The sequence below is a fragment of the Rattus norvegicus genome, chromosome 1, assembly GCF_036323735.1.
Source record: "Rattus norvegicus strain BN/NHsdMcwi chromosome 1, GRCr8, whole genome shotgun sequence".
Classification (NCBI taxonomy): Eukaryota; Metazoa; Chordata; class Mammalia; order Rodentia; family Muridae; genus Rattus; species Rattus norvegicus.
Window position 1 is genome coordinate 214,253,445 of NC_086019.1, and position 24,241 is coordinate 214,277,685.

Sequence of the window (24,241 nt, forward strand, 5' to 3'; positions counted from 1 at the left end):
CTGCAGGCACTCAGCGCTATGAGTTTTCCTCTTAGCACAGCTTTCATTGTGTCCCATAAGTTTGGGTATGTTGTATCTTCATTTTCATTAAACTCTAAAAAGTTTTTAATTTCTTTCTTTATTTCTTCCTTGACCAGGTTATCATTGAGTAGAGCATTGTTCAATTTCCACGTATATGTGGGCATTCTTCCCTTACTGTTATTAAAGACCAGTTTTAGGCCGTGGTGGTCCGATAGCACGCATGGGATTATTTCTATCTTTCTGTACCTGTTGAGGCCCGTTTTTTGACCAATTATATGGTCAATTTTGGAGAAAGTACCATGAGGAGCTGAGAAGAAGGTATATCCTTTTGCTTTAGGATAGAATGTTCTATAAATATCTGTTAAGTCCATTTGGCTCATGACTTCTCTTAGTCTGTCTACATCTCTGTTTAATTTGTGTTTCCATGATCTGTCCATTGATGAGAGTGGGGTGTTGAAATCTCCTACTATTATTGTGTGAGGTGCAATATGTGTTTTGAGCTTTAGTAAGGTTTCTTTTACGTATGTAGGTGCCCTTGTATTTGGGGCATAGATATTTAGGATTGAGAGTTCATCTTGGTGGATTTTTCCTTTGATGAATATGAAGTGTCCTTCCTTATCTTTTTTGATGAATTTTAGTTGAAAATTGATTTTATTTGATATTAGAATGGCTACTCCAGCTTGCTTCTTCCGACCAGTTGCTTGGAAAGTTGTTTTCCAGCCTTTCACTCTGAGGTAGTGTCTGTCTTTGTCTCTGAGGTGTGTTTCCTGTAGGCAGCAGAATGCAGGGTCCTCGTTGCGTATCCAGTTTGTTAATCTATGTCTTTTTATTGGGGAGTTGAGGTCATTGATGTTGAGAGATATTAAGGAATAGTGATTATTGCTTCCTGTTATATTCATATTTGGATATGAGGTTATGTTTGTGTGCTTTTCTTCTCTTTGTTTTGTTGCCAAGACGATTAGTTTCTTGCTTCTTCTAGGGTATAGCTTGCCTCCTTATGTTGGGCTTTACCATTTATTATCCTTTGTAGCACTGGATTTGTAGAAAGATATTGTGTAAATTTGGTTTTGTCATGGAATATGTTGGTTTCTCCATCTATGTTAATTGAGAGTTTTGCAGGATACAGTAACCTGGGCTGGCATTTGTGTTCTCTTAGGGTCTGTATGACATCTATCCAGGATCTTCTGGTCTTCATAGTTTCTGGTGAAAAGTCTGGTGTGATTCTGATAGGTCTGCCTTTATATGTTACTTGACCTTTTTCCCTTACTGCTTTTAATATTCTGTCTTTATTTTGTGCGTTTGGTGTTTTGACTATTATGTGACGGGAGTTGTTTCTTTTCTGGTCCAATCTATTTGGAGTTCTGTAGGCTTCTTGTATGCCTATGGGTATCTCTTTTTTTAGGTTAGGGAAGTTTTCTTCTATGATTTTGTTGAAGATATTTACTGGTCCTTTGAGCTGGGAGTCTTCACTCTCTTCTATACCTATTATCCTTAGGTTTGATCTTCTCATTGAGTCCTGGATTTCCTGTATGTTTTGGACCAGTAGCTTTTTCCACTTTACATTATCTTTGACAGTTGAGTCAATGATTTCTATGGAATCTTCTGCTCCTGAGATTCTCTCTTCCATCTCTTGTATTCTGTTGGTGAAGCTCGTGTCTACAGCTCCTTGTCTCTTCTTTTGGTTTTCTATATCCAGGGTTGTTTCCATGTGTTCTTTCTTGATTGCTTCTATTTCCATTTTTAATTCCTTCAACTGTTTGATTGTGTACACAGCATTTTAAAGGGGGGTGCATTTGAGTTTCTTTTGGGAATAGCTCATATGTGGGCCAAAGATTTTTTCTTGTTTTAGATAGACTTTCATGTAGTCCAGGCTGGCCTCCAACTCATTGTGTAGCTGAGAATGATCTTTAACCGCTTCTGAGCCTCCTATCTCTACTTCTCAAACACTGGGATTATAGTATATGCCACTATGCTTTGTTTTGGGGGGTCTAAGGGATGGATCCAGGGCTTCAAACATGTTATGCAAGCACTCTACCAACAACGTGACACCCCTGACCCAATAAACTTGTTTTCAATCAGATGCACAAGACTACTTTCTATATCCATTCAATTATTTATCTTTACACTTATTTACGTTTGTGTTTACCTCTCTCTCTCTCTCTCTCTCTCTCTCTGTGTGTGTGTGTGTGTGTGTGTGTGTGTGTGTGTGTGTGTGTGTGTAACTTCTTGGGGCTCCTGTGGATGTCCAAGGACAATTTTTGAGAGTTACTTTTCTAACTGTGTAATTCGTCTTGATGCTGGGACAAAGTACTTGACAGAAACAACTGGGAATTCAGTACACAGTTGCTGAAGGTGTGGCGGTTAGAGCAGGAACATCGTCCCATTCTGTCCACACTGAGAAGCTAAATTGAGAAGTCTCATTGCTTTAGCTCTCATTTCCTCATTTTAATCCAGTCTGGGACCTTGTCCATGGAATGGTGCCCGCTACATTTAGGGTTGGTTTTCTTACTTCAATTAACCTAATCTAGGTAATTCCTCACACACATGCTCAGAGACCTGTTTCCATGGTGATGCTATATTCTATCCATCAAATCCCCCAATCAAGACTAACCACTGTATCAACAAAACGCTGCTATTTATAAGATAAAATGTTTCAATCCAAGTTTTTAAAATTTGTTTGTTTGTTTGTGTGGTTGTGGGAGCAAACCCAGGGCAAGCACCTGAGCAAGGTAAGTGCTCTACCACTGAGCTACATCCCTGGCCCAGCCTGTTTCTTTCATGCCTCAAATGCTCATGTCACTGGAAACAGAACCAAACCTGCCTCTCAGCCCCGCACAGGGCCTGTAGTGGGGAGTGGGAAGACAGCTGCCCCTGGGATGGCAGAACTGAATTTGACCTCTGCAGTCTGAGCCGTCGCAGTCAGAGCTCTTGAGTTTCTATTTGGTCATAATGACAGTTGGTGGCATTTCTGAGGTAGTCTAGCTTAGCTGCCCTGCAGGTAGCAGTGGACGTCCATTTCAGAGTGATTTCTGACACATGCAGAGAACCCATAAATAAGTGATTGCCATTGGGACACAGAACTGAGTGTGTCACTGTGTTCTGGATGCAGAATGAGGACACAATCCTCAGTCTTTTTGAATGCTCCACAAAAGGTTTGCTCAAGGCAGGGCTCTATTGCTCATATGGTAGCACCTTGAAACTCGAAATCCAATGCAGAGGCTGGCCTCTGTTAGAATCCGGACCAGAACGCTGCTTGGGCTGTGGAAACCAGCAGCCTGCCCTTTCCCCAGTCTTACAGGATCTGGCAGGCATCCTTCTCAGGACACTGTCTGCAAATCTAATAGGCTGTCCATGGCACGAATAGTTCTTGAAATAAACTTCGGATTCCCAACATTCCAGCTCAGAGTCCTCCTGGAGCCTCATTCAAGTGAGTCTGTAAAGACACAGCCCCTCATTCCCACACAATCTGTTCCCACAGGGGTGGAAAGGTTCGTTATTATTTTAGCCAATCCCCCTGGGTCGTCTTCATTTCACCAGCAGAGTTCATTTCTAGGCTCCAATTGGGAAGATTATCAAGGCCTTAATTTTTCTTAGGAAAATCCGTCTCTAGCATTCAGTGTACTAATTAGAAAAATGTCTGTGACCAGAGATAAAGATTTGCTTTCTAGTCTCTACCTCTGTTAGCGGTGGCAGCTGTTTGCCCCTCTCACCCTCCTCCCCCACCCCATGTCTGTGTGGAATCTTCTCTGCAGGCACCTGGGAGTTCTCAGGGACCCATGGAAATGCTGCACATCTGTGCATCAGGCAGCAGGGGACGTAAGTTCTGAAACGTTCCAAGGAAGGAGGCCAGCTGAGTCTATCCAAAGAACAAAGTAAACAGGGAGGGTGAAAATTGTTCTGTGCGTACAGAATTATAAAATTACTTGTTTTAGCTGCTCAATTACGTAAGCCAAAATCTCTCCCTACATTCTTCCCTCTTCTGTTGGCATCTGAACAATTTCCACCATCACAAGCAACCATGGTTAAAACACACCACTTGCTCACCATTCCACACCACATGTGTGTTTTGATTTTGGTATTCATTATTTTTTAGATGTCACCTAATTGAAGCTCCTTTGCAAGGAAAAAAAAGCAGGACTAACATTATTTATGTGTATGTTTGTGTGTGCTTGTAACAGAGTTTATATGCACCACATGTGTGTGGGTGTCTGCTGAGGTTAGAGGTCATCAGAGTCCCTTGAACTGGAGTTGTGGGCTGCCTGATGTGGGCTCTGGGAAACGAATCTAGGTCCTCTGAAAAAGTGTTTCGTGACTTTAACTGTTGAGCCTTCTCTCCAGCCTATCCTTCTCAATTTTTAAAAAACACAGTTTAGCAACCAGTACTAGGCTTACAAAAACATTATCAGACTTTTCTATGCTCTGAAATGTCGTACACCTAGGTTGTGAAATTGTGTCTCTCTGCCCTAGACTGCAGGCTCCTCATATCGCTTTGAGTTGAACCTGAGTGAATCCTTTATTAGTGTCTTTCATTTAGTGACCCAGCACAGCTCTGGGCGTGTTGTCGGGATTACAGAAGCATTATCAAGAGCGTTTACGTTTGACACGGTGTGGTGTGGGTATGGGAGGGATGCCTTCCCCTCGCCTACATCACCTGACACAGGCAGGAGAGCTAGTCCTGAGGTCGTGAGAGCAGGAGGGCTTGTCCCACTCCTTGCCCTTGGCTGCAGCACTAAGGAGAGTGGGCCCTGCACTTCACCACGGCAGCAGAGTGGGCTGGTCCTGGTAGCATGGGCAAGGGTGAGCTGGACCCCAGGGATGAGAGTGGGAGAGCTGGCCCTGCCCCTTGTCAGCTGCAGGACTGGATTGGGTAAGCTCGCCCTGGTGGTGTGGGTGCAGGAGAGTGGGCAGCTGACTAAGCTTCTGCTCAGGCCAGATCTAAGACGCTGAGTTGGCTCACCCCAAAATCTACCCCACCTATGAACTGCTGGACTGTATGAAAGGGCTTGTCCTGCAGATCAAAAGCTGGAGGATCTTCATGACATAGGGCTACAACAGGATATCCCAGAGGAGTTCCTGTGAGGATCCAGTGTTGACAGTGTAGCAGAAGCCAGATGCCTCCATTGCAACAAACATTTGCAAACAAAGAAGTGTGGACAAAGGATCTATTGTGGGACACACTGTGACACCCTGCAGCTTTCACTGCAAGATTTTTTTTTATATTTTTGGTTTCCTTTGGGGTGTGTTACAGGGGTGGAGGGTGGATATGAAAGGAAGGAGAGATGAGTAGGATTGGGTACATGATGTGAAAGTCATAAAGAATCAATAAAAATTTTTAAAAAGGGGATAGAGTCCAAAGTCCATCTTAAGGTAAATCCAGAGGTTTATCTCCAGCCCTAGTACAGCTGATGGGGTGTTGAGCTGCATCCCTCAGATCCTGCATCCCTCAGATCCTGGACCCCTCAGATCCTGCATCCCTCAGATCCTGGACCCCTCAGATCCTGCATCCCTCAGATCCTGCATCCCTCAGATTCTGCTCATCCTTGGAGCAAGAGTGTAGACTGATAGAAGAGGAATTTCAGAGTTCAGAGAGCGAAAGTTGCACTGCATTTTTATTTCCTAAAGATGTCTTTTTATATTATGCATATGTGTGTGCACCTGTCATGGTTATGTGCACATTTGTGCACTTGTTCATGGAGGCCAGAGGCATTAGATCTTCCGGGGCTTGTGTTACAGGTGGCTGTGAGCTGCCTCACATGGGTGCTAGGAACTGAGCTAGGATCGTCTGCAGGAGCAGGAGCCCCCTTTGACCAGAGCCACCCCCTTTAGCCCTAGAGTTCACTTTTAGTGATTTTTAAAATTATTTTTTTTGAGATAGGGTCTCTCTCTCTCTCTCTCTCTCTCTCTCTCTCTCTCTCTCTCTCTTTCTCTCTCTCTCTCTGTGTGTGTGTTTGCAGCCATGGTTGTTCTGGAACTATGTAGACCAGGCTGGCTTCAAACAGCCAGAGATCTATTCGCCTCTGCCTCCTGAATACTGGGATCCTGGGATTAAAGGTGTGCACCACTATGTCTGGCTACTATGAACTTTTACTGGAGGTCAAATGTGTTGGGAAGAAATAGGAGACAGACAGGATCACAGAGCTGAGCAAGCCTGGAACTCTAGCTAGCAGGGTTACCTGAGTCTGTGTACCCCATAGTTCACTACCATGTGCAGGTCCCAAGTACCTCTGCCTTACCAGCCACAGGGGTAAGCCTGACTCTGCAAACACCAGTCCAGCAGCAAAAACAAACTTCTCTGAAACAAGTGCGGTTTTCTACGAATGTCTTCTAGAGACAAACTCTGGAGCTAGGTGTGCCCAGAGGCATTTATAGAAGGAGCTGTGTCCGAGTACTGTAGATGCTAGCCTGGAACAGATCGGATGACTTAACGCCTCCATCCAAGGCAAAGCAGTGTTTATGAGCCGCTGTTCTTTTGTGGCAACTTCTGAGCATTCAGTTTCAGCTTCCTCCGTGCTCTGTTAGGATGCATCTGGAAGATAACTAAAGCATGCTTCCCGCTGTGTCTGTGAGGATTTACTAAGCGGGAAAGACCTGACCTGGATGTAGGCACAACCGTCTGATCGGCTGAAAGCTACAGGAAAAAAAAGCAAGAGTGAGAGAGAGAGAGCGAGAGAGAGAGAGAGAGAGAGAGAGAGAGAGAGAGAGAGAGAGAGCGAGAGAGAGCGAGAGAGAGAGCGCGAGAGAGAGCGAGAGAGAGTGAGAGAGAGCGAGAGAGTGTGAGAGAGAGAGCGCGAGAGAGAGAGAGAGAGAGTGAGAGAGAGAGAGAGCGAGAGAGAGAGAGAGCGCGAGAGAGAGCGAGAGAGAGAGTGAGAGAGAGAGAGAGAGCGCGCGAGAGAGAGCGAGAGAGTGAGAGAGAGAGAGAGCGAGAGAGAGAGCGAGAGAGAGCGAGAAAGTGAGAGAGAGAGCGAGAGAGAGAGCGAGAGAGAGAGCGAGAGAGAGAGCGAGAGAGAGCGAGAAAGTGAGAGAGAGAGAGCGAGAGAGAGAGAGAGAGAGAGAGAGAGAGAGAGAGAGAGAGAGAGCAAGAGAGAGCGAGAGAGCGCGCACAAGAGAGCGCCAGCGCTTGCTTCCTGGCTGTCATGATATGAACAGCTGTCCCGTGTGCTGTCTACCATGATGTTTGTAAAGCTCTAAAATCGTGAGCAACAAATTCTTCTCTCCCTAAATTGCTTATGTCACGAAGCAGGGGCAGGTAGATCTCTGAGTTTGAAGCCAGCCTCTCTACAGAGTGAGTTCCAGGACAGCCAGGAAACAAGGTGCTACAGAAACAAACAAACAGCCTACACAGAAAAATCCTGTCTTGAAAAAACAAACAAAATTATGGTAAATTGTTTAAGCCATGAAAGACTAACTTGTGCATGATTTGGTGGCTGGAATGTGCATGTCGCCCATAGTTCAGATGTTTGAGTACTTACCTGTGGGTGGAGGCTTAGGAGGTGTGACCTTGTTGGAGGAAGTGTGTCACTGGGGAACAGCTTTGAGATTATAAAGGCTCCTGCCATTTGGTTTGCTCTCCCTGCTTTCCCTTGCACAGTTCAAGATGTGAGCTCTCTCTCTCTCGTCTTGCCTTCTATTTCCTTGCGGTGAGACTTGCCTCTAGAATTATAAACCTAGATAAACCCTGCCTTCTCTAAGCTGTCTTGGTCACAGTGTTTATCACAGCAACAGAAAAGCAACTAACATAATATGAGTAAGTAAAATGACAAGCCAACTTAATTTATGAACATAATGCAAAATAATACATAATGCATTTTTATTAAGATTCATCAACAGCAAATACATTTTACTCCCCAAACTTTAAGGCAGTATATTAGCATTCTCTCAGAACAGTTGATTTCATTAGAAGGTTAAATGAGCAGATGTGACTATGTCAGTGAGTGCCGAGGTGTGCAAGCTTCACACTCTCCACCTCAGCACACCGACCTGCCACCTCCTCTTTGACACAGATCCTCCCCAGAACTCTGGGCCTTGCTATCTAGGGGATGCCTCTCAGCCATCTTTTTTTTCTGAATTCTAGCTTCCCTAGATTACAATAGAGACATATATTTGCAGTAAAAGCTTTCCTCTTGGATATTTGAGGTTTTTTTTTTCCCTTCATGAAAGGCACATGATTAATCTTAGTAAATGGACAGGGGAAGAAAAATGGCTCTTTGCATAGAACATAACATTCTAACATAGCAAATCCTTCTACCAGTGACCTGGCACAGCTCTGGGCATGTGGATGGGATTGCAGAAGCATTCCCAAGAGCCAGAGTCTTAAGTCCATTCGAAGGTGAGCCCAGGTTTTGTTTCCAGGAATAGTCCAAATCGAACACTCTACAGCGTCCTTCTTACTGGTCTACCTAGATATAGTCACGTATCACTTCCTGTCAAGGACAAATTCTGAGAAATGCATTATTCAACCATTGCCATTGTGTGAACATTACAGGGCATGTTACAGAAACATAGATTGGATAATCTCTGGCCCGCCCAGACTATATCATAATCTTATGCAAGATTATTGTTAGGTGACCAGAATGTGGCCTCATTATCAGTGTGTTTTTCTGGGATGTGGCTGGTTCCCTTTGACCAAAACCATGAAAGCAGCTGTGATATTTGTTCACTTTGGGCAAAGGCTCCACAATCTAGTTGAGTGACTGTAGATAACATGAGTGCAGACGAAAAGGTGGGTGTGATGGTGTGTGTTGATCACAGATTTGGGGCACATCTTATTCACATTCTATTTGCCTTCTCAGTGGCTGGGCCCAGATAGAGTTTCAGCTCCATGTCACCACAGAGTGTTGGAATGAAGACCAAGACAGAATTTGAATGTGGAAGACGGGTGCAGAGACACATTGACCTGGGCCCTTATTTTCAGAATTGGTAGATTAAAATGCAATAAGTGTGTGTGTGTGTGTGTGTGTGTGTGTGTGTGTGTGTGTGTGTCCTTTTAGATTCAGGCCCGTGACCCAGATGTGAACTAGGCCTGAAACAGTGATGCCAGGGCAAGTTCTCCAGTGAGAAAGGCAGGGTGGGGCTGTAACTGTGGAGCCCTGGTCGCAGCTGTCTTTCCCCTTCTCTGGCTGAGGTGCTCAGAGCCCTTAGCAGTGGACACAGTAGAGATGGACACTTCCACTGATCCTGAGGTCCCGCAGCTGCTCCAGGGCTTTCTGATCCAGGCTGGTGGCCCCCAGCCCATGCCCATTGAGTGCCAGCTTCAGCCCTCCCTCTTGGCACAAAAGCAGAACCTGGTAAGAATAGCTTGACTGGGTGGTGGGCTTCCCGACAGACTTTTCCTGGTGTACTACCACTGGGTTCCTCCTTCACTGAAGGGGACACAATTATAAGAAATAGACGGGTCTAGGAGTTAAAGTTCACCATCTGCAACATGCTTTCCACTGGGAAATATTCTCAACCACAGCTACATACTGGAGCCATAGAGAGAGCTTGAGACTGGATCTCATGTAGCTCAGGCTGGCCTCAAGGTTCCTATACAGCTGAGACTGGCCTTGAACTCCTGCTCCTTCTGCCTCTGCTTTCCAAGGGCTAGATTATCGATGTAGATAGTGCTGGTGACATCACTCCTGGTCTTTAGAAGTTTAGGGGAGCATTTAAAGACAATGCCTCATCTGCATTCATTATGCCTGTATTTCTGGGTACAGGATCTCTGGCGTTAGCCTAGAGGGCTGAAGGCTAATATCTGAACATTCTCTCTGCAGAGCTGGCTCTGGCTTCCTAGCCCTGGGCTATTGGCCTGCTCACTGTTCCCAGGATCTAGCCCATAGTCTCCCGATTGTTATGAAATGGGCTCAAGGAGAGTTGCGACTACTTGGCTCAGACCTACCTCGAAGAATCGCTGGGGATAAAAGAGGAAGGGGGCTGAGATCAGCTTCTTTCGTCCCCAGGAGGAGACCCAGGCCAGTGTTCTGTCTGTGAAGGAAGCCCTGAGTGTCACAGGAACATGGGTGGCCCCATCCCTCAGGCTCAGGGTGAAACTATAGGAAGCAGGCAGAGAAGTGGATCAGGCTCTGTCACCTTCAGGCCATGGTATCTCTGAAGAGGAAGGGTTGAGGCAGGAGAGACACTGGGAGACTGGATAGCTTCTAAGAGTTAAGTTTGTTTGGCAGGCTCTGGGCAGAACACTTGGACATAGAACAGTACAGAGGTATAGACAGCACACGAGAATCATACTTGAATCCCTGACTGGAAGACTATGCAGGTAGAATAATTGCCTATCCCAAGCCTCAGTTTATTCCCCTGAAAATGGGGATGCTGTGACTGTAACAGCAATTAACATTTATTGTTATGTGTCAGACTGTGGCTTTGCAAAGAGCTGGTGGTCAGGGTCAGGCTGCAGGGGCTTATGCTCTGTCGCTTTCTAGTCCCATGGCCTCGGGCAAGTCACTGAATCCCTGTGTGCTTCCTCAACTGCAAATTAGGGAGGAAGAGCACTGTTCTCATCTCACAGGGCTGTTAGAATGAAATGAAAGAATAGGTAAAGTGTGTGTGTGTGTGTGTGTGTGTGTGTGTGTGTGTAAAACAGTAAATAAATATAGAAACGATACTCTGCTTAGACGGTATTAGTACAGAACACAGCATCTATGTCTTTTTAATTACCTGTGTGTATGTGTGAGCATGTGTGTATGCTTGTGTACTTGTGTGAGTGTGTGTTTGTGCATGTATATAAATGTGTGTGCATGTGTGTTAGTGTGTGTGCGTATTTGTGTTTGAGTATATGTGAAGGTATGGGTGTGTGAATATGAGTGTGTGTTTGTGTGTCTGTGAATGTGTGTGCACATGAAAGTGAGTGTGTGCAAGTGCAAGTATGTGTGTGTGCATTTGTGAGAGCATGTGTGTACCAGTGTGTGTGTATTTGTGTTTGTGTGTGAATGTGTATGAGTGTGTTTTTGTGTGGATGTAAATGTGTGTGTGTGTGTTTGTGAGTGTAAGCATGTGTGTGTGAGAGAGAGAGACATGTGCACCAGGGACTAGAGGAGCGTGCCCTGTAGTCAGCTGTCCTCCTCTATTTCTGCTATTTCTTTGAAACTCCCTGAGCTTGGAGCTGGAGCTTCTCAGTGAGGCCAGAGGCCAGCAAGCCCCAGCTCCTCCTGCCTCTGTGTCCAGGGCTGCTGAGTCCTATGAGCGTACGCAAACGCCTGGCCTGTTACCTGGCTGCTAGGATCTGAACTCCAGCCCCCTAGCATTCGTATTAGGAGCACTTTTAAATGCTGGCCCACCTCTTCAGCCCCAGAGTTTTGATGGACATTTAGAGAGAACTTCTCATCAAGTGTAGGGCTCTGTTGGATGGGGTCAGAGTGACATGAGGGAACACTGGAACATCTGGTCTAAACAAATTTAAGCTGCAGGTCTTGGTTTGAGTGAGCACTGGAGGAGAAGCCAGATTCTGGCACCCAAGCATTTTGTTTCTAGGCAGCTTGACTATTTACTGAACCTAGCATTGTGATAGCCTAGGGAGCCATTTCACCTCTCAGCTGTAAAGGCTCTTTTCTAGGACTTGTGATGTGAAGCTAGTTTACCTGACAGGGAAGCAGCGCCCACAACTGGGGCTGCTGTGCCCAACCCCAACCCTATTCATAAGCTCTGAAACCTGGGTTAACTAACTTACTTCTCTTTGCTCTGCTGCAAGAGGGGGCTAAATGGCAGTGTTGCCCCCCACCCTCTCAAACTAAATACTTACTCTTTTGGCTCTTTCAAGACCAGTCCTCGAACTACAATGACTTGCCCAGGCCAGAGACCCCGAGGAAGAGCTCGAGAGCAGGGCACCTCCTGATAGAAATGGGAGAGGAAGGGATGGTGACCATTGTGGTGTCAGGGTCCCTCACAAGCAGGATACCCCCCAGGGACCCAGGGACCCAGAGTAGGTGAGTTTCTCTGTAGGCTTGAAGCCAGGAGACTTGGCCCTGCCCATGTGTTAAGCACCCACTGTAAGCCTGCTGAGAGCTTCTTCAGGCTCTCTGGGCTGTGCACAGGTCCTTGTTCCAGAGTGTGCTCTGAACTGTATGTAGCAGGTATACAGTGGTTTGTCATTCTGCCACCGATGAGCAGCTGGAGGTCTGGGGCTGGATGGTTTTCCTGGCCTGATGCTTGGTACTGGGTCAGTCATGGAATGTATTAAATACCCATTTGCAGAGCAGGTGAAGAGGATGAGATGGAATGGTAATTCAGCCAGGGGCTGCTTTGCCCTCCCATTGCTGCAGTTTTCCACAGAGGAATCGAGGTGGAACTACACCTTCAGGAGCAAGGGTCACTTACCAGCCTGGGGCTATACAGCAGGAGGGGCTGAAGGAAAGAAAGAGGCAGGGGGAGGCTGTTGGTATTTGCTTGGGCAAAGAGAAGGTCTTCCTACTTGGCTTGCATCTGGGAGACACAAGGAGTTTGTGCCTCTCCCAGCAGTAGGTGAGTGATTGGGCTCCCAGTGGGGGATCCTTTGAGTCCTGAGATATCCCCCATCTCTGAGTAGTTGGGAGGAGCTGGAAGGACAGTGGAGCTGTCATTCTTCACCCCCAGCAAGATCGTGGGTCTCATCTTCCTTTTTTGTCCTGTGGCATCAACCATAACCATCTTGTAGGACTGATCTGAGGACCTAAAACTCAGCAGAAATTATCTCCGGATGGGAATCATGGGCCCTTCCAGGGAGTCAGTTACCTCCACCTATCTTCCCAAGCTTGCCTTGGAGATAGGAGGGGAGAGGCAAATCCAGCCTCCCCATCCTGGCAACTGCAGCAGGGAGGAGGGGTCGGCTGAGCCTTGTACAGTCATATGCAGGGAGGAGGGGCCAGCTGGCTTCTAAGCAAGATTGCCCAGCCTCGCTCCCAAGAGATTGAGACATCTGGGCTGAGGAGCCATCAACTTTGATGACTAAGTTCTGTCCCTGACTCACTTAGTGGAAGGAAACTCCTGCAGACTGTCCTCTGATCCCCCACACAGACATGCTCCCCCACTGTGTACGCACAGACACACACTGTGCATTCACACACAACAAATAAATAAAATTAAATTAAAAAATCAAAGAAAGGGGGTTGGGGATTTAGCTCAGTGGTAGAGCGCTTGCCTAGGAAGCGCAAGGCCCTGGGTTCAGTCCCCAGCTCCGAAAAAAAGAAAAAAAAATCAAAGAAAGAAACTCACATATCCAACTGGATACTCTCTGCTACCCTCCACGAATGGCTGTTAAGAAAGAAAGAAAAAAGAGCTGGAGAGATGTTTCAGTGGTTGTTCCTCTAAACCACCCAGGTTTGGTTCTCAGCACCCACAGTTTCAGTGAGCTGGATGCCTTCTGGCTTCCATGAGCACCAGATAGCACACAGTGCACACACGGGCAAAACCACTCATACATATAACATAGAAGGAGAGAAAGAGAGAGAACGAGCTGCCAGCCTTTGGGACCGCTGTAAGCCCCTGACTGCTTCCCACACAACTTTTTAAAGCTGGTGTGTTGAACATCCCTGCTGTAGGCCCCACCTCAGGTTTACTGAGTCAAGCCAGGAGTTTGCCAGGGCAGTGTGCTACCACTGAGTCCCATATTTAGCTGTATTTTAAATAAGTTAATTAGGTAGCTATGATTCATCTACCAAACTACGTGCTAAGTCCTTTGCTCCTCAGTGCCAAGCAGACTCCACCACCAGGAAAGGTTCCTGTCCACGGCTTCTGGGCTTCCTAACTGTGGTCACCTTGTCTTCTTCCTGACCCCACTCATTTCTGACACATCTTTGCACTTCTCTCTCTTGGTCATCCCAGGCATATAGGCATCCTCTATCACCCAATCTGGGGTGAGTGAGTGAGCCCCAGACCTGTCCAGATCAGGGGATGTCAGAGGCCACTACTAACCCAGCCTTGGCTCCAAGAGAACTTACACTGATGTTCAGGAATCCAACAGCCTTTACCAAGATGTCGCCAGATATATCAAGAGTATCCACCCGTGACAGTGGGAGCCGATAGCGGTAGTGAAGAAAGTGCTGTCCGTTCACACTCACCTGGGGAAGCAAACAGCATGCTGAGGAGCAAGGGCACGGACTGTATGCACAAGCCATCCCGGGCACCAGCAGGCCAGCCTCCCAAGGCCTTGCTTATTCTTTTCTAGACTTTGCAAGGCAGGTGCACTGTACAGATAAACTCATGTAATCTGTCCAACGCCGTGGAGCTGACAGGTGGCAGAGATGATCCTGGGACCAGAGCACTGTCCATGTTCTCTTTCCCTATGATGAAACTCTCCCTATCTTAGCCAGTCTGAGTTGTTGCCATTGTATTGCCATTGCAACTACCACTGACAGCATCATTACTACCATCACCACCACTACCATCATCACCACCATCACCCCCCCACCAACCACCACCACCATCATCATCACCACCACCACCATCATCATCACCACCACCACCATCACCACCTCCACCACCATCATCATCACCAGCAGCAGCAGCAGCAGCAGCAGCAGCAGCAGCAGCAGCAGAAGCAGCATCCTTCCCCTCCTCCTATCTATACCAAGGAAACCAAGGCTCAGGAAGTTGGGGATAATTTTTGTCCATTAGGGCTTCCTTCCACCAGCTGCTTTGTCCAGTGGAGCCAACTGAATATCTCATTATTATCTTTCTGTTAGGATCATATTGGAGGTCAAAGCCTGGATATTAAGTTCTCTCTCCCTGTCCCCTGCTGCCCCAGCTGTAAGGGGATTGTGACAATATCCACCTCAGACCTCATGTGGAGGATTTAATGGTCACATTCACAAAAAGGGTTTAGCATACTGCCTGCCACCCAGCATGGGTCTTCTAAATGCTTGCTCTGACCTCGCATACTGGATCCCTCTCCCTACTAGATCAAAGGACTTTTGCACTTTCTTATTGCTATACAGGCCCAGAGAGTCTTACTCCCCTCTCCATAGGCAGTTTATCACAGTGCAATGGAAAATTGGACAAGAGAAGGAGTCATGTGGGGTGCCAGCACCAGACTGCTTGATGCGCAACCTTTCCACTCACCTTCACCTCTTCATTGTCAAAGAGAAAGAGGATGAGGAAGCTAGCCCCTTTCTGCAGGGCGATTCCTGGCCACCGGACCTCTTTCTGCCAGAGTCCACCTTGGAGGGTGTTGCAGATGACATGGGGCTTGACAGTGTAGAAGCGAGGGCTGAAGTGGAAGGCAACATCTGGCCGAGGATGCAGGCAGCACCCACACTGGAAGTCCACCTGAAACCTGGTAGGGGTGTTGTGAGGTTCTGAGTGCCCACAGAAATCCTAAGGTAGAGAGGAACTCCAGATCGATGTCCCTAATTTTGGGCTCTACTGAGAGTCCTAGCCAGTTCCCCTTACCTCCGTGCATGGCGAGGGACCACACCCTGCAGCATGATCATCTTGCCTGCATACAGGCCACCGAAAATTGTTGTGACATAAGGAATCACCTGAACAAGGGAGAGAAATCAGTTATGCCAACCAGATGTGGAAACAAGGACTCCTATGGGTAGGGGTGGCTGTGGATAGAGAGGAAAGACCAGGAAAACATCTTCCCCACTGTGAAGTTGATCTTGACTATTAGCTTGGTGAAATTTGCAAATATCATGGGAATGCACCTTGGGGAACATCTGTGAAGGCTTTTCTAGAGAAGGTTAGTTGAAGTTGCAACACCCCATCCTAAATGTGAGCAGACAGTACCTTTTTATAGGCTGGATTCCAGACTGAATAAAAAGATGATTCATGTCCCCTTCTTACCCCAGCAGAGACAGGGTGTCTCTGTGTAGCCAAAGCTATCTCAGAATTCAATCTGTAGAGGAGGCTGGCCTCGAACTCAGAGAGCTGCCTGCCTTTGTCTGTCTCTGTCTGCTTCTGGGTTGCGATTAAGAGTGTGTGCCATCACATGTCAGGCCTTTGATTCTTTTTTTTTTTTTTTTCTTTTTTTCGGAGCTGGGGACCGAACCCAGGGCCTTGCGATTGCTAGGCAAGCGTTCTACCACTGAGCTAAATCCCCAACCCCAGGCCTTTGATTCTTGATCGTGGAGCTGTGAGAGTGGTCTCCTGCTACCATCTTCCCTGCCATGGTGGAGCCATGGTGGAGCCATGGTGGAGCCATGGTGGAGGGATTTCCTATGGCTGTGAGCCAAAATAACCGTTCCTTGCCTTAAGTTGCTTTTGCTGAGTAATTTTTCTTTTCACAGCAATAAGAAAAAATAACTAATACACCCTCAAGAGAAAATGTCCTTGTAGGGAAGGACCAGTTTTCTTTCCAATATTCCTGGATTAGTTACATTTCTTACTGCTGTAACAAGACACTAGACAAAAGCAACTGAGGGAAGGAAGGGTTTGTTTTGCCTCATGGTTCCTGGGCATCAAGGCAGAAGGCATGGCGACAGGAGCTTGAAGCAGCTGGTCACATTGTATCCACAGTCAGGAAGCAGGCTGCAGTGGAAGCTGGCGCTTATCCTGATTCAGCTCCTGGAGTGGTGCCACCCCACATTTAGAGTGACTCTCATTACCTTGATTAATGGGATCTAGATAATACCTCACAGACTTGACTGAGGCTGGTTTCCATGGCAATTCTACATCCCATCAAGTTCTTACTCCAATGACCCATCACAGTTCTCCCCAAAGCTCTCCTTTCTTGGGCAGACAAGCCTAAACCATATGGCCCAGGAAATCCTAATTCAGCTACACTGCCCTGTCAGAGCTGAGGTACAACAGGTCGCTGTGTCCCAACTGAGATTTGTCACCCCACTGGATGTCACCTGGGAAGGAAGCTGCTGAGGACTGGTGAATGTCCAGGGTTTAGGAGCTAAGAGGAAAAGAATGGAGAAGTTGGGAGTGGGTTGACCCTGATGTGGACTCTCTTGGGAGATACCTAACAGTGACTAGATACCTAACAGGGTCATCTCCTGGAGCCCATCTTTCCTCACACAGAGGTTATCTGGCCTTCCTAAAGTATGCATACACTTTCAACTCTACTTTTGCTGGGTCTGCTGCTCCCTTCCACTTTTTCCTGTTCCCCATCTTGACACCTTTTTGCTTTCCCTCTTCTGAGTTCTCAGAGCCTTAGCTCACAATGCTTGCTCGGTCCATGGCCCCAGTATAGAGGATCTGCCCGGCTGTTTTTCCATTCTGATCACTGTATAAGAAAACTGGAGCCATGTCTTTCCCTTCAGCAAGCTCAGCACCCACCTGGGCACAGTGGGAGCTCCACAGAGGGCAGGCCTATAAGCTGGCAGGTGAACCTGGGGCAGTGTCACAGGTCAGCCTTTACATGTTGCTTGGCAATCAGAGAGCCCAGATCACTCTAAGGAGCCCTTCCGGTGACAGTTCTTAGTTTGTGAAGAAACAGGCTGTGGGGGACCTAGGTTTCAGGTGCTTCAGCCCCATTACTCAGTCATGGGAGGAGGTGCCAGAGGCCAGGATCTCTATAGGTCCTGGCAGCTTGGCAGGCAGCCTTCCAGTTCCCAGGCTCTTGACAGAATGTGTTAATTAATTGAGCTGATGGAAACCTCTAAGGAGGAGAGGGCCAAGCAGGGGAAAGTAATAATTAGTGCTCGTTAGTAGTAGTGCCTGCTGGGAGTTTGGCTTTCTGCAGAGCATGGTGAGGCTTCAGAAAGTCTCCTGGGCACTAAACGGGGGTTGGGGAGTGGGGTGGGGGGAGATCCACACAATCCCTGACTGGGAGGGCTCCCCTCCCCCCAGGCCCTTCCCTCAGGCTCAGAGAAGGGGCTGCCCTTAGTCATTAGTGTCCCTCACTGCAATCTCCATTCTTCTAGCCACCCATCCCAGAAGAGGTGAATTGAATAGGCAAGGACCCTGGAAACCTGACCAATCACTTGCAAGTTGGGATTTAGCTGATTAGTCGTGTTTGTTTGTTTGTTTGTTTGTTTGTTTTTGTTAACCTTACTCACAGGGTGGAAGACTGGCGGCTGCAGGATGAAGCTGTCAGGGATCGGGTCCAGGTGTTCGTCAGTTGACATGGGGAAGAGCAACTCCAACTGGGCCTGATCCTGATTCCAGCCGCGCGATTCCCCACTGAATTGACTCACGTTTCCCAGCCAGGGTCTTCAGCTTCTGCAACAGCTGTCCAAACTGTTAGTCTTACTTGCTCCCTATGGAGTCCTAATGCTTCTAGGAGCTGACCTGGGAAGGGCACTGGCCACCTCTAGGACCCTCACTAACCCCGCTCTGGTCGTTCACAGCAGCAGCTTTGCTGGACTGGGTTTGCTAGCAGAAACTCCTGCGTTCAGGGACCGGTAGCTGGCACTCACTCCCGGACCTGTTAACTAGCCCATCTGTGTCAGAAGCATTTAGCCATTTCAAAGGCAAGCCTGGGGCCGGCTCATTTCAGCAAGGGCTTTAGTTTCCTGGGGGCTCACCTGGGCCTTCAGCCAATAGCAGGAAGAGAAGGTGGTGCTGCTGCTGGTGGTGGTACACGTGTGCAGGTTCCTTGAGAGGCCCCGCCCCCAGGTTCCTGGCTCCTCCTGCCTTCATTCCCTGGTCTCTTTCCCCTCACTTCCCTTTACCCCTAAGTTGCACAGTCCCTTGAGACCATTTCAACATTAGCTGCAGATGTCAGGGACCAGCTGGGGTCACAAGAAAGTGGAGTGAGTAAAGGTCAGGGAGAGGAGGGTTCCCTTGGACTCAGAGGAAGCAGCATGGGCTAGAGGGAACTCAGCTTCTGCTCTGATGTGTTCTGTCCTTCCACAAACCATTCTCCCTGAGCCTCCCTTTGTTCACCTGGGTGTCAAGAGGGAGACCACAGCAGGGCCTTGTGTTTGAGCATGGGCCTGTATGGCCTGGCCCAGATTCTAGTATAAAGTTCCCCTTTCAAAACAGCGTAACTTCTCAACTTTAGCCTAAGTTGGGAGGCTTCCTGTTCTAACATGGGGTCAGACTTGGCAGCAGGGAGCTCCTGGCAGGACCAGGAATGTTAACTACACAGGGTGTTGGTACTGTCTTTCCTGGGACAAGAGCACCCGTGAGGGCTCTGACTGAGGGATGTTGCAGGGTTACCTCACCTGATCTCCCCACCTAGAAGTTTGCCAGAAAGGTGACTTGTGGGGTCTCCACTCCGGGGCCTAATGAAGAAAACTCTTTGGGAGTGAAGTCCAGGAAGTGGCCTTGCAGGCAGTTCCACTGAGCATATATGTTTGAGAAACCCTGACTTGGGTCATAACTAAAAGCACTTTGGGTGCCAAGCCAAGGAGTTTGTTCAGCTGCTGCTGGGTGGGTGGAGCAAGGGAGCTGAAGGTATCGCTGGGAAACCCAAACCTGGGTGTGTCCAGAAGGACAAATATTACCCACAGTGGGGAGGAGAAATGGCAGGTGGAGAGACCAGTCGAGCCAGGATATAATAATGTAGTAGATGGGTCCCCAAGGTCAGCGGTGCCCTTCCCCCACTCCACACTCAGCCCTACTAGGAAATCAGGAGGGAGGAGGATGTACTCATTCACTTGGGTTGCCACAACAAAAAACAACAGACTGGGTGGGGGTGTAACTTGTTTCTGTTCTGGAAGTTCAAGATCAAAGTGCTGTCTGGTTTGTCCTGGGGCCTCTGTTCTGGGTTGGCAGACAGCCTCCTCTCATATAGTTCTCGTATAGTTATGTCTGCTGGGAAGGTCTTGGATGATCGGAAACACCCCAATGAGTCCATTCCCCAGAACAAGAAAGGGACCCTTCTTCACCTGGAAGTCAGATTACCACATCTGGAAACCTGATGGAATAATTAGAGGGTGTGAACATTAGGAGAAAAACTAGTCAGGACAAACGGACAGGACTCGGCAGCTGGCCCCCCACCATTTAGCTTAGCGGGAATTATTTGTAGGTATGTGCGAGTTGGGTGGTCCAGTTTCATTTTTCTCACTATGAATAGTAATTTCTCTCATTACGTCCTTTTCCTTTACAGTGATGAACAAAGCCGTCCACGTCTTATGTTGGGTTTTCATGATGAACAGGAATGTTACCAACTGCATTCCATCCCACTGTTCTTGTGGTATTCATTTATTATCATTTTTATTTATGTGCAGTGCATGCTGTGTATTCCACTTGAGTGCAGATACCCACAAAGGCCGGAGGAGGAGGGCATCGGATTCCCTGGAACTGGTATATTGCCAGTTGTGAGCTGCCCAGTGTGGATGCTGGGAGTCAAGTCTGGGCCCCTTCTATTAATAGCTGAGCCACCTCTCCAGTCCCATAGCAAAATACCTTAACAAAAATATTTTACAGTCTTTTATCTGGAAAAATAAACTGTGAAAGTATTAACCATCCATGAAAACACAAATCAATAAGATCTCTAACATATTGTTGGTAGAAATGAAATTGATACTGTCAGTTAGAAGAGGTCCCAGGTTTTTAAATGAAAGCTGAACATTTTATGCACCCCTGGGTATTAAATCTCATGGATCCTCATGTATGAACATACCAAGACACAATGGACCCTCATGTATGAGTGTACCAAGACACAATGTAAGCTCATGTATGAACATACCAAGACACAATGGACCCTCATGTATGAATGTACCAAGACACAATGGACCCTCATGTATGAGTGTACCAAGACACAATGAACCCTCATGTATGAACATACCAAGACACAATTCAGGTTCCTTTCCCATTGCTTCAATCAAGGGCAGAAAAGCATACAATCAAATCTATCCGCCCATTATTTTTATCACTGGCTCAATAAATCACGGTCTGAGCACACAGTTTACAGTCTCTACCATAATATTAGGGTGTGTATGGGTCTTGGTAACCACCACAGACAGTGGAGTAACGATCCTTAGGAAGCAAGAAGGCAATTTGGTTCAATACTACTAAGTAGCTGGTGTTGGTTCAAACTTTGTGAGTCTGACTCTGAGTAGTTTATTTTTAGGCAAATTTAAGCACAATTTGGTAAAAACGTCCCTAGTGATAATTAACTCAATCCTGTATGCACAATAAAATACAACGTAAGCCAAATAAAGATCGGATGGGACCACATTGAAAGTCTTTGTAAGGTACATGTGATACCTTGCTGCTTTCTAGAGCTTGATTGAGAAAAACAAGCTCATTAGATAAGAGTCTGGAGAGAGGATCTGATATGGTCTCAGCCACACCTCGCAAATGTCACCAGGCTATCAATCACGGTGGATAACAGGTTATAAATCTCTTCCTTTGAAGAAACAATCCTGTGTGTCTAACATTAAAGGTCCCCTAGTATTTACCTAGAACCTCCTTGTCTCCTACATATGAGCATGTCCTAGAAAAATGCTGGAAGAAAATGACAGTGGCGTTTGTCTCAGTGTCTTTGCTAAGTGTATTAGTTGCTTTTCTTCTGTTGCCGTGACCAAAACACCACGGCAGCTCATAGAAGTTGCATCTTATTTGGCCTTGTGTTCTAGAGGAATGAGGGTTCATGATGCTGAGAGAGCCTAGAAGCCAGGAGCAAGTGTGGAGGCAGGAGCTGGACACTGAGAGCTTGTACCCCAACCATGCCCTCAAAGCAGGGCGCATATTGGAAGTGGTGCAAGGATTTTCTCTCTCAAAGCCCATCACCATCAGCAAGTCCACACACTCCCTAAACCTCCCTACACTAGTCAGGGTACTCTAAAGGAACAGAACTGATGGAATGGATGAATAAACGCCATGGGTTGTCCTACAATGGCTGTCTCATGATGGAAAGGCCAAGTCTCCAGTAGTCAGTTAGTCCTCCAGAGTAGATATTTCTGCAGTCCTGACCTGGTGCTGGAGTCTGGAAGGAGCTCTGAAGAGCTGCCGGTCTTTAGTCATGAATCTTGAAGAATCAGGTTCTAATATTATGGAAGGAATACTGCAATAGCAGGATAGATGAACTTGCCAGCAAGAGTAAGGGCAAGTAGGCAAAAAGCAGAAGCTTCCTTCCATGTTTTGTGTGTGTGTGTGTGTGTGTGTGTGTGTGTGTGTGTGTGTGTTACCAGAAAGTCTGTTCCAGAGTTAAGGTGGAACCTCAAAAAAAAAAAAATCCCTCACAGGTGAGCCAGCTGCCTGTGTTTTAGCTGATTTCAGATGTAGTCAAGTCAGCAACGGAGATCAGCCATCGTATTCCCCAAGGAGAACCATGAACCAGGGACTAAAGTGGTCAAATATCTGACCCTATGGAACATTCATTCAAGCCATTATAGCATTCTCTAACAAAGACCCTCGTAGATAATAAAAATGTCTCAAAGTTCTCCAGGCTGAGATGTTCAGGACTTGTGCCAACAGATTCAGGGTCTGATGACAGCTGTTTTCAGGGTCATAGAGGGCAATGCCATGGTGAAGGGGACTTCTAGCTCTGTAGGGGCTTTTTAAAAATAAAAACACAGGTCCCATTCATAAGGAGATTGCCTTTGGGGTCAAAGTTCTCAAAGTCTTTCACCTACTCAGGGTTAGAGTTTCACTGTATGAATTTTGAAAGGACACAGATATCCAGGCCAGACACCATTTTAAAAATAAAGCTTCAAGCATGAAAACCAGACAAGGTATTAGGTATGCAAAAGGGTTTGGAAAAAACAACTTAAGAGGCAAGAGGAATTCAATGGATAAAGAAAATATTTTATTCAACCACAAAGAATGACTTTTCATTGTTTGCAGGACCATGGAAGGAACGAGGGATCAAGTTAAAGAAATTAAGCCAGACCCAGAAAGACAGGCAGCCTGCACGTTCTCATGCGTGGACTTTAGGAATAATAAGAGTCAGGCCATGAATGTCCAAGGGGCACTGTGAAGGATGTGGAGAGAAAGTGACATGAGGTGCTCTCGAGGGAAGGAGACTTGAATAGTGAATTTGACCAAAGCACGTTAAACACATGGATGAAAATATCACATGACTTTGTAGAGGGCAAATCTGGGTTGGCAGAGTCACTCACTGTATGCATGAAGTCCTGAGGCCGAAAAAGAAGATCGTTTGAGGCCAAGGAGTTCAAGGCCTGCCTGTTCAGCAAAGCGAGGTCCCATGGTAAAAATCTAAGCAAAGGACAAAAGGATACCTTAGCCGCCTCAGAACGCAGGGTGAAGGCGAAGAGGGATGGAAGGCAGGGGATGCAGGTGGAGCTTATGTACTGGGTGTGTTCCGAGGGTTCATCTCTGTTTATTACATTATATATTTATTTTACTTTAATTTCAAAAAAGCTTTATTTGATGTGTATATGTGTTGTGCACCTATGTCTGTGAACTATGTACATGCCTACTTCTAGTGGAGGTAGACGCCAGAAGAGGGCGTCAGATTCTCTGGAACCTTTGTGCGTTGCCAGGTGAGCGCTGGAAGCTTAATCCGGGTTTTCTGCGAGAGCAACTGGTGCTCCTAACCCTCGCCATCACTCCAGCTCCCATATTTAGCTTTTGTGTCTCCTGCTAGCGCAGGCTTGCCTAGATTCTACTGTGCTGGGAAACGGAAGTGTGTTCCCCAGCCTTTATAATCCAGTCTCAAAGCCCTCTGTGTAACTCTGGACTCCTCCGGCGGCCTCCGGTGCTCCTCCCAGACTTTGAAACCGGGTCTCTGTGTGACTCATGAATGACCTAACTCCTGCGTGGACCGCCTGCCTTTCTGCTGAGTTGCTGGCGCGCCTTCCTTCGCGCCAGTGTCCACGCATACGCTTACTGAAGAGGTGCAGCGGGCCGGCACCCCACCCGCTTCCCCGCGCGCCCTCATTCCGCGTGTCCCGCCCCACGCGCTCTCGCCGCCGTTTGACGCGCGCTCCCTGGAGGCGAAGCCCCGCCTCGCTCACCTCCTATTCTAGCCCCGCTGGCCCCGGCGCCCATGATCCCGGGGCACCGCGGACCCTGGTCCGCGCCTCTCTGTCGGCGCCTTGTCCCGGCTGGCCACAGCGGGATGGGCCTGAGCCCAGCAGCCAGCGGGGAGTACGGGATCCGCCTTTTCAGGGTCCCATGGCCATCACGCCCCAAGCAGATCTCGAGGACCGCAAGTACTGAGTCAAGTGACACCCAACCTACAAATGGTCAGTCAACTTTACCCCACTCAGGTCTGTCCCAGGAGTGGGGTCTCTTCCTCCGGGTGGTTCTCAGCGATTGGCCACCAGAAATGGCTTGGCAGTTGCTTGTGTCTAGACAGCCCCCATACAAATTTTATGGAGGGCAAAGCAAAACTGAAACAGTTCTAATTCTTATTTATTTAACACACACATCTGTATATATGTATATGTGTGTATATACACATACATACATACATAGTTCTGGCTGGCCTCGAACTCTAATATATAGA

At 47.4% G+C, this 24,241-nt stretch overlaps 2 protein-coding genes across 12 annotated transcripts in view; one reads left to right on the top strand and one right to left on the bottom strand.

Annotated features, from left to right (window-relative positions):
- Positions 1-7,771: 7,771 nt before the first annotated feature.
- On the bottom strand, positions 7,772-19,381 carry Lgals12 (galectin 12). Of its 8 annotated transcripts, none has more exons than XM_063286896.1 (10): positions 18,402-18,799; positions 17,934-18,105; positions 15,376-15,464; positions 15,046-15,259; positions 13,926-14,045; positions 13,201-13,239; positions 12,328-12,354; positions 11,753-11,841; positions 9,899-10,049; positions 7,788-9,283 (listed from the first exon to the last, which is right to left on the bottom strand). In XM_063286896.1, the coding sequence occupies exons 2-10, from the start codon at positions 18,000-18,002 to the stop codon at positions 9,272-9,274; spliced, it is 810 nt and encodes a 269-aa protein (XP_063142966.1). In that variant the 5' UTR covers positions 18,003-18,105; positions 18,402-18,799; the 3' UTR covers positions 7,788-9,271. The 8 variants fall into 8 exon arrangements, with proteins under 8 accessions (NP_001099803.1, XP_063142966.1, XP_063142964.1 ...); XM_063286894.1 differs by having other exon boundaries at positions 7,788-9,302; XM_063286903.1 differs by having other exon boundaries at positions 7,788-9,380.
- Positions 19,382-23,108: 3,727 nt separating this feature from the next.
- The window catches only part of Plaat5 (phospholipase A and acyltransferase 5), a 31,048-nt gene continuing 29,915 nt past the window's right edge, over positions 23,109-24,241 (top strand). For 2 of the 4 annotated variants that reach the window (XR_005503405.2, XM_006230768.5), the window contains exon 1: positions 23,109-24,002. Coding sequence is in view for 2 of the 4 variants with exons in the window: in XM_006230768.5 (XP_006230830.1) it covers positions 23,780-24,002 (223 nt within the window). In the remaining 2 variants the exon portion in view is untranslated. The remainder of the gene's footprint in view (positions 24,003-24,241) is intronic. The other 2 variants (XR_010066088.1, NM_001039007.1) reach the window with 2 other exon arrangements.